The 14337-nt window shown below is 38.0% G+C and overlaps 1 protein-coding gene across 3 annotated transcripts; it reads right to left on the reverse strand.

Annotated features, from left to right (window-relative positions):
- Positions 1–327: 327 nt before the first annotated feature.
- LOC100540677 (serine-protein kinase ATM) lies at positions 328–14337 on the reverse strand. Of its 3 annotated transcripts, none has more exons than XM_019612265.1 (13): positions 14253–14337; positions 12156–12248; positions 11958–12070; positions 10018–10163; positions 9436–9600; positions 6366–6531; positions 5843–6081; positions 4888–5051; positions 4363–4526; positions 2709–3080; positions 1965–2159; positions 1530–1625; positions 328–577 (listed from the first exon to the last, which is right to left on the reverse strand). In XM_019612265.1, the coding sequence occupies exons 2-13, from the start codon at positions 12225–12227 to the stop codon at positions 343–345; spliced, it is 2127 nt and encodes a 708-aa protein (XP_019467810.1). In that variant the 5' UTR covers positions 12228–12248; positions 14253–14337; the 3' UTR covers positions 328–342. The 3 variants fall into 3 exon arrangements, with proteins under 3 accessions (XP_019467810.1, XP_031407930.1, XP_031407931.1); XM_031552070.1 differs by lacking the exon at positions 14253–14337 and adding an exon at positions 13782–14037; XM_031552071.1 differs by lacking the exons at positions 328–577; positions 1530–1625; positions 1965–2159; ... (4 more) ...; positions 6366–6531; positions 9436–9600 and having other exon boundaries at positions 10010–10163.

Raw genomic sequence — 14337 nt, forward strand, 5'->3', positions numbered from 1 at the left:
TTACAAAATCTATTTGAGACCTCTATGACTGAAGCTATCTTGGGGGCATGGGGCCACCATAGGGGCACAGAAGTTGAAGCAAATGTTTTGAAAGACTTCAAAAACAAGGCTAACAATGATTAATGTAGCAACTTTACACACAATTCCCCTACATACTTACGGAAACCATGGATATTTTGCCAATGATGTAAAGAAAAAAAAATTTCTCCATTTCATTGTACTGAAAATAGCTTTAAAATCCTTGCAGTACACATTTAGCAGCAAAAGGAATGAAAATCTATCTACTTTTCCTTGAAAACACAATGTTTGAGTGCACTACTATAAGGATGTAAGAGTTATGTTCTAACTTACCTTAGGAGAATAGCTACTTAAAAGCTTTTCTGACATTGCTAAAAGACAGCACTCCAGTGTTTCCCTAAGACTTTGGTTGATAACAAGTCTTGAACTAGTCACATTTTTATCTGCAACATTCACTGCAAAGTTAGTGAAAATATCCATTTCATCAAATGTTGTCTGCAGATACAGCTCTTCAACATCCAAAACACTGTTTTCTTCTTTCCCCTGTAAGTGCTGCACACTTGAAGAGGAGACATTGGTCATCAGTATATGACGTACAAGTCTTTAAATCTTTTAATTAAACGCAAGAAATAAACAAAAACAAAATAAAATACTTTAACATCTTGCATTCCCTAACTCGCTTAATCTTTAATTTCTGAGATGACTTTCACTGTGGAACAGATACAACTTTATCTCTGCCTGAAGAAATCATAATGGAAAACAGTGTTTGAACACATGCTGTAACTTCTACTGCAGTTCATATACCAGCATCTGTTTATGTTAAGATGGCTGATGTCAACCTACTGTAAATAACTGCAACACACATTCATAAAAAGCCTGAAAATAATAGTTTTAAATCCTATACATAAAAGTCTTCTCTCTCATTACAACTTACATACACTTTAATTTCATTAAGATAAAACTGGATATAGTCCAGGAACTTTAATCTATCAGTGAAAGATGTAATAGCCTTCACAAAATGACTCCAAGAAACTCAAGGAGTCTGTGACTGAGGCCATATATACAGATGGAGTAGCGCAAGGACATGTGGGAAGTAATCACCTAACCTTTACAGATCTTCTGATCATAAGAATTCCTAAGATATATGTCTTACTTTAGAATGGAAGGTGATATATATTCATGATTGTTAACATGTTTTTATAAAGTTAAAAATTATTTGAAAAAATATAACAGTAATACCTAATGGAGTTATGTGTAAAGAACCAAATATTTAGCTGTACTGGCGAAGAGAGACATCGTTCCTTGTAAGAAATTTTGCACAGTACCCAAAGCTTTGACTTTGTTGGCAAGAGATCATTTCAACATCTGCTTACAGCATCTTAATAAATTCAAAAGCTTTACTATGATTTATAAATATGTTATGCATAAAGACAAAATAACTCAAGGAACTAATGCATTTTTCATTGCCTCTGCTTGCTCAAGTATTTACAGTGATTGATTTAAAAACATACCATTTAGCATCATTTTGGAAAAATGTCATGGCAGCTCTACTGTTCTTCATTGTAAGGCTCACAAGAATTTTTTGTAATGTAAGATGAGGGAAATCACTGACAAAAAAAAAAAAAGAAAAGAAGATTTTGCATTTTCATCAAATCAGACATGTTCTTGCATTCCTGAAGAGTGCACAAACACTAACCAGATTCACTGCATAACTTCAAAGAAGTTTAAGCTTTCACTTAAAATTTCTAACACATACTTTGTGCATCTGCTACATTATGGACAGATAACCGTATTATGCCCCTGAGATGATATCCTCAAGCAATAAAAATCCCTCAAACTCTACTAATGCATTGCCTTCAAACAATTCTGCAAATCCACTTTTCCCTAGACACTCTTCTGCATTAGAAAATGAATTTAAATACATAAGTATGCCACAAAGGCTTTACCTGCAGAGCACAGGAGGCAATTCTGAACATTCTTCCATTTCTTCCTCCAAATTGCAAGGAAGTACCCATTTCATTATTGCATCCTTTAAGATAGAATCCAAATGTCTTTCACAGTTATTCTGTTCCAATCCTACATCCAAATTTTCTGGCACTGAGTAAGCAGACATCACTAATGCTAAGCAACATACTGCAGAACTGCAACAGAAAAAGAATGTGGCATTTTTGAGAAAAAAAGATGGTATTTGCTAATTAGCACTCTAGAGCAAAGTCAGTATTTCTGCATGTCTGGGGAATATCAATATCAATATAATATCAAATAACTTAATAAGCATGCGTACCTGAAAACTCCTTTATTACAACCTGCATTTTCAAAAATCATGTTTTCATGTCACAGATAAATTTTAAAGACTGTTTCAGGACAATGATTTCAGAATCCAAATATGTTTAGAAGAAAAGATACTTTTTAAACTTTAAAAAAAAATAACAACCACATCTCTTCCAATCAGATTTAATATTTTTAGGCAGATTTAATATTTGAAGATGCTCGGCTCCCCTATTCCACCTCTGCTTTTAGACTATGCATGTATTTATATCAGTTTCAAATGCTTAAAACACCAATGTAGATAGTTCTCAACACCTATTGCAGCCACAACAACAACAACATTTTGAATAATTGAGTGATTTCTGTTATATAGTAAAAAGCAATGTGAATCAGACACAAAATATTATTGCTTCTCATCTTACCTTGAAGGCTTGCATGCAGATCCTGAAAATATCTTCCAGAGTTCTTTATCTGTCACAACAAGATTCCCTTGAATCATAGCTCCAAGTAATCCAAAGATCTCTGTTTCAATTTGCTGAAAACTTATACTACGAATAGTAAGAGACCAAATCTTTGACCATGTCCTCTGGAGCTCTAACTTGTGGGTGCTCTTCAAATCAGTTTTCTGATTTTGGCACAAAGCTACCTCCGTAAGACACTTCAGCACATAGGGGGTCCTTTCTCCTCGTCGCTGATGAGGCAGTAACTGGTGCAGGATATTGAGCAGGGGAGGTAGCTCACAGTTAGGAAAACTCATGGGATATTTTGATAGTAATTGAGCTGTAATCCGTAACCTTGGAAACACAATGTGAAGCATGTAATATGAAACACGAAAATTTGTGTCTTCAAAAGTAAGTGAACAATATATTCTTTGATTGTCATTCCACACTTACATTTTCCAGCAGTTCTAGAGCTTTTACTTTTAATGTCTGCCTGTCTAGCCTTACTATCAATAAAAGTTTCTTACAAGCTGACTTCTCTGGTTTCTGACCATGATAGGAACATTTCAGCCAAGAACAGTACTTTTGCCCTTCTGCTGGACTAGCCTGTCATACACTCTGATCCAGGAAGTGACTTCAAGGGTGAAACATACATAAAAATGACATCCATACAGATAAGAAAAATGAAATTCATCAAATGAACAAAATCTTAAGCTGGAATGGTAAGTTTTGGAAGAGTCTTGCTCATAGTAATGAATGCAACTCTACAGTACTCAACTGTATTTCTTGGAGACTGCTACCTCTCTACTCAGAATGGTGTGCTAACCTTCAGTCAGATCCTAAACAGTCACTTTGTCTCAATACTGAGCAATAAATAATGCACGCCCACCAGCTCAGCTCAGAGCCCAACTCACTTGCAGCTACACTGTTCTAACACCTTGTACAGCAATTTCCAAGAGAAGACAAGAAGACAGGGAGGAACAGTAATAACAAAACCATTCAGTATAATCTATTGAATATTAAAAAAAAAAAAAAAAAAATCAACTTTCTTGAGCTTAGGACTACAGTTTTTAAGTTCTGGAAAAACCTTGCCACTGTCTTTCAACAATCTCTTGACTTCCTCCTATGCTCTCTGCTACAGCTTCCTTCTCCCACGGCAGCCAACAGAGGAATATGTGAACCTCCACCTCCATTTTAATCCCTCTCATGTCAACCATAATTCCTCTTTACTAGTGTACAAGCTACGAAACCAGGCATTGCACTTCAAGAGTTTTTAGGCAAGGTATTAAGGCAAACGGTATAAACTAGCTCAGAATAGCCAAACTGTTCATGGTTGCTGTTTAATTACACAGTCAGCTTAAGGCAGTAAATCTCAACTTTATTCCCTAATCCTCCTGGACTGTATGAAACACACAACATTTACTTGAAGGCTGGCACACAAGATAGGTTAAAAAAATAAGAGGCAATAATACTTCATGCATTGTAATGCAATTTAACAGACCTCATTTGTAATTTCTTAGGAAACCAAAGATACTAAGTTTTTAAAGCTAGACTACCAAAACCACTACTCATTACTTTCCAACAACTAATCTGAAAGCACAGAGTATCAAGGAAAACAATGTAAAGATGTTATTACCAAGGTACAACATGGAAATCCTTCTGTGATCTTTGCAGGTTGTCTCGAATTACCTCCCAGCCGAGCTCAATCCTCCTGCGCTTGCTTGGTAGTGCATCACCACCTGACTGTGTAATGCTGTACGACTGGGTGATTTCCAGAACTTTGGTATCCTCTGTAAACACCTTTATGAAGAGCAATTAAGAAGTACAAAAATTAAAAAAGGTATTTATAGGAAAACTGAATTGTCAAATTGAACCAGTCCTTTTTTTTTTTACCAGGTTTAAAGACTCCATAAGTAGTATTAGATATTATTATTTACTATAATTGAACTTACACTTACGTTCTAACAAGCAACACAAGTAAAATCTAGTATAATTTAGGAATTCAATCACTTATAAACTGCAGAAAGGCTATAAGCAAACACACCAAAAAGTACTAATACTTCAGTAGATGATTTTGAGGAATTATTAAAAGCTTCATTACTTTAAAAAGCAAAATTTATGATATAAGTATATACACTATATTCACTTAAAAATATGTTACCTGATGACAAATATCAGCCATTAACTCAATCAAACTTTCCTTTACAGCAACAGAACGTGAACCTGAAGAATACTTTCCTCTACTACCTATGATATTTATTTCATTCACCAGCAGATCAAACAGGTTATGTAGGATACTTTGCCACTTTGCTGAGTTATATGCACCTGCACATGCAAAAACAATGAAAAGTTAACAATGTATGTACCATCCACTTGACACAATATATAAACCTACCTACACGATACAAAATACAGCCATAATCCCAGTAGAGCATACAAACCTTGCCAACAAACACAGACCAACAGAATAACCCTTATAATGTGGAATGAAGTAAAAATGTGAAAGGAAGTTAAAAGATAATTTAATCACTGTATAAAGTAATAAGCACAGAGAAGAATTTTGAAATATACAATTATTTACCAAACTGGAAGGAGTAAAACTACATGCAATGAGTAAGCTTGGAGTAATTATAAATTCTTTGCCGATTGTAATTAGAAGTAACCACCTCCAAAAAAAAGTGTTGCTGTCACTGAAATAGGCCATGACAGGCAAACACAAATTACTGAGTGATGTTCTCTATTATACACTAAGTCAGACTTACTCAAACTACAGTAGTCATTTCCTAATAGTCATGAGCATATTAGAAGGCACATGGCAATTTAACCTCCATTTAAGCTAACGTTCTTCTTATCTAAAGACTTCGGGCTTCATTCAGTAATTATTATAACCTCTGTGTAAGAACAATCAAACTTTACAGGACTTAATACAATTAATATCCTCTTTGTGTATGCAGTTCAAAAACTCATTTTCAGTGGAATCTGAAAAACTACAAAAAAGTACAAAACTGCTGGCAAGCCATCATCACTTCCATTAATATTTTCAAGACTCAGTAACAGAATTCAGAAAGTTAGCACTATAATTTGAGCAATCACATACAGAGAGCTTTTAATTGTACCTTTTTCCTGAGACTTCGCACCCTTCGGATGATGAATATGAACTTGGAGAAGAAATAACTCAATTATTGATTCCTTCAAGGAATCTTTTGGCCTATATTGAGTCCATATATAAAGCACTGTAGGCAAAATTTCTTCCCCAATTTTACAAATCCGTTTGCGACAGTTTACGGCAAATGTATTAAAGAAGATATTCATTGCTGCAATAATGTGATCCAGGCCTGCAGTATTTCTCTCCTGCCTGCAATGCAAACCAAACATTCCAACTTCAGAAGAAATAGTCACATTTCTTTTCAAAACAATTGTTAAAATGCAAATACTAGCATGCAATTCTACTCTGAATATTATTTGCCCAGCAAATGTAAAAGTTACAAGTGAGGAGTTTATTAAAACAGCATTCAAAGACAGAACAAGGAAATAAATCTGAAGGATTATTTGCTTTTACTCAAGGTTAATCCTAAATACTTTAAATAGATATTATCTAAAATCAGGAATTAGCATAAAAAACAAGCACTTGCAACATACCTCACATACTGCATTGCTGTTGAAAAAAAGCTGAACACATCAGATCTCAACTCATCAGTTTGGAAGCAATATCCCCTCATCAGTGTGTGAATTATCCTGGCCACCAAGACTCTATTCATCTTCCCAGAAGGTGTGAGGTAAAATTTTCCATACAGTATCAGCAGATCTACACATACATGATGTGGATATGTTATAAATATACAATTATATACAGATACAAATATATATAAGAGTACATGAAATGCTTGAAACAAAATATTACATTAAATATATAGAAGTCATCATTTTCAATTCAGCTGCACGTCATTATTCACTGAAGTTAACCAGGAGGGGAAAAAAAAACAAAAAACAACAAAGGAGAAACCATATGTAGTCTTCTGCACTGAGAGTAAAGTTAGATTCATTCCGAGCTGGAATGCAATCTGCTTTGTGTTACACTGAGCAAAGTGGCTACAGCCACACAGCCAGCTTCCCTTAACTACTACATTCTCCTAGTCTACATGGACTGCTCAGCCTGGTGGGCTCCATTTGCTGTGGAGTACACAATAACAGCTCTCTGAAACAACTGACAGTTACATATACAGTCACAAAGAATTTGGTGTAGCAGAAACAGACAGATTAGAACAGTTGGTGCATAGGCTCCCCACATTTCCATTAGAGCACAGATTGTTCTCTCCAGTCACCAGAACCACACATCCATGCTTTGCACTCATTTAAGAAGTTTCTTGAAGGAAAGGCCTCTTCCAAAGAAGTTTGTTTTCTTCTCTCTTGGCCGATTTAAGAATCCCCACCCAGCCCTTTTATCAGCATCCTGCAAATAACAGCAGCACATTACCAATCCACCCATCACCCTGTTTAACATGACAAATGCACTCACTGATTACTATTTGATTTATGCTACCCACAAGTGACATGATAGTATCCACTGCAAAGATCCACAGCAGGAAGAAAGAAAGGTCTGTCCCACAATCTCAGCAGCTATTCTGGCAGGACACCTTAGATGAACAGATACCCACTTCTCAGGCCTTCTCTAAGAAAAAAAATACAGGTAGAATGATCTTCTGGGAATCCCAGCTGCAGTGACTGCTTTGCTCACAGTTGTGCTCTGAGCTCCTACAATCTTTGCGATGCAGAATGACCAATATTGCCACAACGTTTTCCAGTGAATGGGTTACCACTGGGACCTTCTGTCATGATCTGGCCCCATACTTCCATCACCCTTGAGTGAACCTCAAGAGTCTGTTAGTTTTTTTCACTAGAGTGACTATCACATAGAAGAGCCTGACAACCTCCAACTCTACTGGTGAGCAGGTTGTCACAGTTTGGATTGACTGAGCTCTCCACAGACAGGTAAGATTCAGACCTCTGAGGTATTCTCTTAACATTTCTTTTAAATACACTGTTTGGCTGACGTTGATCAGAATTTTGATTCTTGGATTCCTGAACTGTGGAGAAGCCAACTCAGGACAATTGTTCAGAACAACTGTTCCATTGTCATGCAGGCCTGGGTAAATTTATGGGCAACTTGGCTCCTTCAGGACTCCTAACGCCACTTTCACTGGGGCATTATTAACTCTGGCCTCCTATTTAAAAGAGATACAAACACATTCTTCCCAAGCATAAGGCTGTTTGCAGAACTCAGGTGACTCTCTGTATCATGCAATCAGATCATACCCTTACATTACTGTGCTGCATCTGATGAAATTATGGAGAGCCTAAGCATCAGCTGTCTGTTTGCCTTTTTCTGCTGCACCAAATTCTTTGTCAATGTGTATGTAACTCACAAGAGTAGAATCCATTTCCCTTCTTTGCCTTCTTTGTTATCTGTCTACAACACCATTGGCTTACTGTCTCGTTCCCTATCTGCCTGTCTCCAGCTCTAACCTTTTCAAGTCCTTACTTGCAGGTTGACAGCCCTTTTGTCTTCTCCCGCTACCTTAATGGCTCCTAGCCTTAGGTAGCTTCCACGTACAGTTCCAGCTTCCTGTTCAACTTCCAATTCTACTTCCATGGCCAAATGGTACCTACTTCTTTAATTTCTCAGATCCCACTCTCAGTCTTTCCAGTTTTCCAATCTACTCTCCAGAACTGCTCTAGATCAGTCTCTTTGCTTCATCAGCCTCATGCAGGAGTTTTTGCCTCTTTTCACTCCCAGTATCATTAGACTCTTTTTCTGAGTCCTTTGCAAGTTTACTTTCATTTTAGAGTTAAGCAACTCTCTTCAAGATACAGAACACAGTATTTTCCCATAAAACACTTCTCAAAAATCAAACTAACTCCAAAGCACAACACCATGCAAATACAGTATCTTTATGTTTTGCTTCTACACTTCCTTCAGAACTATGCACGCAACATTCAGCAAACTAGACTGTAGAACTTCTAATATCTTTTTCCTCCCACCAGATTACTGTGCTATTACATAAATGTAAACAGTTAAAAGAAAACCAAATCTGTCTCAGCTGAAACCAGGAGAAAAATACATATACTTCTCCATGCTAAATAAATTAACTTCTAAGAAATTCAACCCTCTGAAAAGTGGAAAATTATGTTTGAATTTTCAGTCGTGGTTCAGGTTGCATGCTGTGTCTTTACTCAACTTCTTCACCTATTTTTGTCTGTGTAAATGTGGAACTCCCTAGTCTTTTCTTTATATGCAGCATATAACATATGTGCTTATAACAAGAGTGAATCAATGCTTTTTTAGGATCTTCATGAATGAACAAAACTAGGATAAAAAACAGTAGCGCATTAACTATAACAAACTCTTCCAGCCAGTACCCAGTAACTTTAAATAACTGCACACCAACATCAGTGTTACTTTGGCTACTTCCAGCACACACTTTCCATGGATTCTTTACACCTGTTAAATTCTTTATACATGTTAAGCCCTGTGGAGAACATGCACATGCAGCTACATGTTTCAGCAAGCAATAGACAGACATAATTTAATAAAAGTTTGTGTAGTACCTCACAACAGGGTGTTGTAGGAAAAGTATCAAGCAATTAAAATGCCCCTAAGCATACTCACGTACTAGGAAAAGACATTCCTAGTGAAACTTGAAAATATTACCTGGCCATTGCTGCTGGGATATCTCACACCAGTACTTCCTTACTGAGAGGATATCCTTTAGGAGTATACTACTACAGTCAGATCCATAAGCAGCACAACTTGCTGGATCTTTTACAATATGCACAACATAGTTCAGAAGTTCCTGACATTCCAGTCTGGGTCCTCCTATGTGAAAAAAAAAAACAACCATGAGACTCCAATTAACTCACAGCATGCCAAATAAATCTGGAATTATTTGAATGTAAAATGAACATATTGGACTTAACTTAAAACTATGGTTCAGAAACAGTATTGTTAGGAATCATCTTATTAAAATGTTTCTAAGAATGAAAATAGTTATGTGAGAGGAGAGAATATATCACTTATAAGCACACTGAATTAGTAAGAAAATGGCACTGTGACTATCAAAAAGGAGAGAGAAGGAGCACAGAGAACAGATTCAGATGAAGATATTTAAATCATAAACTTCTGGGAATGACCAGGATGAACTCCATTCTGGTAACTTACCTCGAGTAAAACATTAAAGGTTAAAGCAAAGCACTGAAACAAAACAATAACTATAAATGAATATTTACTACTCACTTCGATTAGCACGCCTGATGAAATATTTGACTAAACTGCCAATCTCCTGCATCCTTTTTTGTTTGGAAGTCTGCGTTGAAGCAGATGCATTTGGTTTTGTCAGTCTGAGGTTTTCCATTTCCTTCTGGAAATATTTCTTCAGGACACTTCAAAAAAAAACAAAGAAATATGAATCAGTGAACTGGAAATTTATGACTTGGGTAAAACAGGCCAAGTTTTAAGCTAGAACATCAGTGCTTAACCTTTTCATAGAATCATAAGGTTTGGAAACAACCTCTAAGATCATATACTCCAACCATTCACCTACCACCAAGATTTCCCTCTAAACCGTGTCCCTTTCTCCCACATCTCCATGTTTCTTGAACACCTTCAGGGACAGTGACTCCCCCAACCCCTTGGGCAGCCCATTCAAGCACCTCACTGCTCTTACGGAGAAGAAATGTTTCCTAATATCCAACCTGAATACCACAATTCTGATTCTTAAAATTTAAAACTGACTGAAATACACAACAGCCTAAGCATGATGGAAATAGCTGTTAGTTTGTAAGATAACCCAGCAGCAACTTGAATGAAAAACAAACTTCCCTATAAAATATGCATGACGTTAAACAAAAAATACGTAATTAGAAAAGGTGCAATACAAAGGCTTTTTATTTATAATGCAACATTATACTACAAAATAATAAATATTCTTTATTGTTTGTCCCTTCAAATCCTACTTCTGAATCATTTAAAATTAACATACAGCATGATGAATAAAAAAACATTTTCACTGGTTTTATCACTGGCAATTAGTGCAGAATTTCAAGCCCCTTTTGACTCTTTGTATTCAGCTTAAAGACCACTTTTGTGTTCCTTTCACATTTCTTACATACTGTCGGCAATCTCAAAAGCAACAGATAAAATGTATCAAACACTTTTCATGATATTTTCAGTACAGCTGTGAAACAAGAATTATTCAAAAGATGTCCAATTAAAATATAATGGAAAGCCACCCAAACACAAGCCTATGAAAACTAACACTTCAGATGTACTTTTGACAAGAAAATAACACTGGGCCCAATTGCTCTAAGAATTTACCATACACCCTCTGAATGGGAACTGCTGAATCATGGCTTGAACCTCTGATTGACCACCTGAGGCAAGCAATGAGTCAGCCTTGGGAACATAGGTGAAGGCAATTCACCTGTGCTACCAGCAGGGGTGGAGCCTGGCTCCACCTCTCCTAAACCCCATTTAAAAGTTGGCTACCAGTAGGGAAAGATCTCTTTTAGAGATCAGTTCTCTTGGAGTCTTCTCAGTGAGCCCAGGACAGTGGTAAGCTTTCCATCCATTCTTCTTTAGCGTGCTAACTTGTTTAGCCTACCTTTCTTATATATTTCTTAATTATAACATCCATAAATTCACTGATTATACACCCTCTTTGCTGACCCTATAGTACACCTAAAGCAGATTATTTCAAGGGTGGGTCTCTACAAACTTCACAGCACAAGTTCTTTCATTCACAAGCCTCAGCCTTTCTATTGTCTCGAAGAATTCAGCAACACAAAAAATTTTCACAAGCAATCTACATACGTACTATAAATTGCAAACTAGATGCACAGGATAATTTTCAATAAACAAGAACAAGTCATTTTTTCAAGGAAAATGACCATCTAGTTAACAATCAATTTTCTCAGCAGTTAAGACTACTGCATCTTTCATGCATGCTAAATACTGCACAAAGCCATTTAATGAATTTTTAGCTGTTCTTACATTTTGTTCCTTTAGAAGCTGATACGAGTTGTTACTCGTTCCAAACTGAAAAGAAGTCTGAAACCATTTGCAGAAAGGTAAGTATTAAATTAAGTCTGATAAACAAATTGGTGATGTGCCAGAGAACTGTAACCACCCACAAACTAAAAGAGCTGTGCTTTCCTCCAAACAAGAAAGAAAACTACCTGAACACAGCATCCCAGTTGAGTTGGTTTCCTTTCCTAGAATCGGAATTCCGATCCAGCTGGAAAACTGTTTCAGGATCACGGAGGAGTCGCTTGAAATTTTCAATTTCATTCTGAAAAGGTATATCAAGGAAAAGAATACTTATTAATGACTCCCCTCCTTAGCTCAGACACACATACCAGAAGAAAGATTGTTACCCTTCGTTCTGTAGCTCTCTCATTTTCAAGGCGATGACAACATATAAGCAGATCATGCAATTCAAGACTCATGGTTCACTTTAACAATTGTACCTGTGGATGGAAGAAAAGGGTAAGACTTTTTTTTTTTAATATAGACCCAATTCTGACAGTTAAAAAATTGGGAATACAATATGTTGAACATTGAATATCAAACACAACTATAGTGTTACTTCATTCCTCTCTCGGCTAATCTTATGGGTTACAAAACTGAAGGCCAGTATCTGATGTTACGAATGGTCAATTTTCACAAAAAAAGTCCTAAACAGTAACAGCAAAGATTGCTTTCACATCCCTCTGATTTCCTTTCTTCCTATGAATAATAACAGAGCAGAGAGTTGAGCAGATAATATTGAGTGAAATACCCCTGGCAACAGGATTCGAATGACAGAGACAATCAAACTGCATGGATTTTTCAGCAGCTAGTTGTTACCAAAAGCACTCTTAACATCATACTGTTGAGAGATGGTAGCGCCATGAAAACTCACTCTCTTCCCCTCTAATATCCTTTATTTCCTTGGGTATGTACTAGCATACCAACTAGCTCTTTTGGATTTCCCACACCAAAGGATGCCTGAGTACCAATCATATGGGGAAACAACTTTTTCCTTCTATTACTACTCAAAGTATGCACCATCTCCTTTAAAAGAGATGGCATTTGCTTGACTTGCATTTCTGCTTTCCAGAAGATTATGCCAATACAGATCATGAAATGGAACTACATACAGTTTTCACGCTTATCCTTTAGGTAACACCACACATATGCTGCTGAGGCTGCAATAAGACACACAGTGCATACTGCTGCCTCCTGAATACTGAGGTGGGAATACAGAAATACCCATTTAGACAAAGAAGGCAATTATAATAGCATAAGACAGCAGATCTGACTGCTGTATTCATCTTCCTCTGCTTCAGCCACCAGCTGGGACTAAGGCTGATCAGAAAGACATGGCAACCAACTGGGCACAAATGAATAGCTTGGATTGGAAGAGACTTCAAAGATAACTGAGCTCCAACCCCTTTCCTGAGCTAGAGGCTCAGACCTTGATGCAGTATTGTACATGGGGCCTCACAAAAGAAGAGCAGAGGGGGACAGTCCTCTCCCTGCTGCCACCCCTCTGTTGATATAGCCCTGGTAATCTTCCAGGCTGCATATGCACACTGCTGGCATGAGCCCAGCTTTTTGTATATCAGGACCCTCTTTCTCCACAGAGCTGTTTTCAGTGTATTCTTCTTCTTGTCCGTATGCATATTCAAGATTGCAAATGCAACACTTGGCCTTGTTAAACCTCATTAGTTCTCATAAGCTCACTTTTCAAACCTGTGCAGGTCCTCTCAATGGCATCCCTCCCTTCTTTTGTGCCAACTGCATCACTCAGTTTGGTGTCATCAGCAAACTGCTGAGGGTGCGTTCCATCCCATCATCTAAGTCACTGATAAAGATGTTAAAGGGCACTGGTCCCAAGCCACCAAGCATGACCGGCCTCCACCTGGACATAGAGCTGCTGACCACAACCCTCTGGCTGTATCCATCCAACCCACTCTTTATCCACTGAATACTCCAGCCTTCAAACCCATATTTCTCACATTCAGAGATAAAGATGTGGTGTAGGATGACGTCAATGCACATGCTCAGGTAGATGACATCAGTTGCTTTCCTTTGTCCACCGATGCTGTCACTCCATCATAGAAGGCCACCAGATTGGTGAGGCACCATCTGCCCTCGGGAAGTCATATCTTCTACACTCACTGGCTCCTCAACGTGAGTAGAAAGCAACAAGTAACTTTCAGAACACTAACGGCTTCTAAAACACCGAGGGCTGTGCCATAGGAACAACAGCGAAGCACCTCTGAGCCTGAGTCCCTTCCTACTGTCACTCCTCCAGCCACCCCAGCGCGGCTACCAAAGCCACGCGAAAGCAAAGCCGAACGCCCCGCGGCTGTTTGCTGCCCGCAGTAACCTCGACCGCCATCCCCTCCAGCAAGGGCTTCACCAAGCCCCACACCACGCGCGCGGCCCGCCGCCCTTCCGCGCCTCCCCCCGTGCGGGCCCCTCACCTCGGGGCGGGGACTGAGGGCCGGGGGGCGCCTCGCGCTCAACGTCGGCCCTGGGTTCCGCCGCACGCTGCCGGGAGCGGCGTGC

The sequence above is a fragment of the Meleagris gallopavo genome, chromosome 1 (genome assembly GCF_000146605.3).
Source record: "Meleagris gallopavo isolate NT-WF06-2002-E0010 breed Aviagen turkey brand Nicholas breeding stock chromosome 1, Turkey_5.1, whole genome shotgun sequence".
Classification (NCBI taxonomy): domain Eukaryota; kingdom Metazoa; phylum Chordata; class Aves; order Galliformes; family Phasianidae; genus Meleagris; species Meleagris gallopavo.

What these genes read in the sequence shown, in the direction of transcription:
- LOC100540677 (XM_019612265.1), bottom strand. Translation starts at nt 12,227, where the DNA reads ATGAGTCTTGAATTGCATGATCTGCTTATATGTTGTCATCGCCTTGAA. An exon ending in ACAGCAATGCAGTATGTGAG is followed by an intron (nt 6,082 to 6,365) that starts GTATGTTGCAAG and finishes TTTGCATTGCAG; the next exon opens with GCAGGAGAGAAATACTGCAG. An exon ending in TTGCCTCCTGTGCTCTGCAG is followed by an intron (nt 1,626 to 1,964) that starts GTAAAGCCTTTG and finishes TTTTTTTGTCAG; the next exon opens with TGATTTCCCTCATCTTACAT.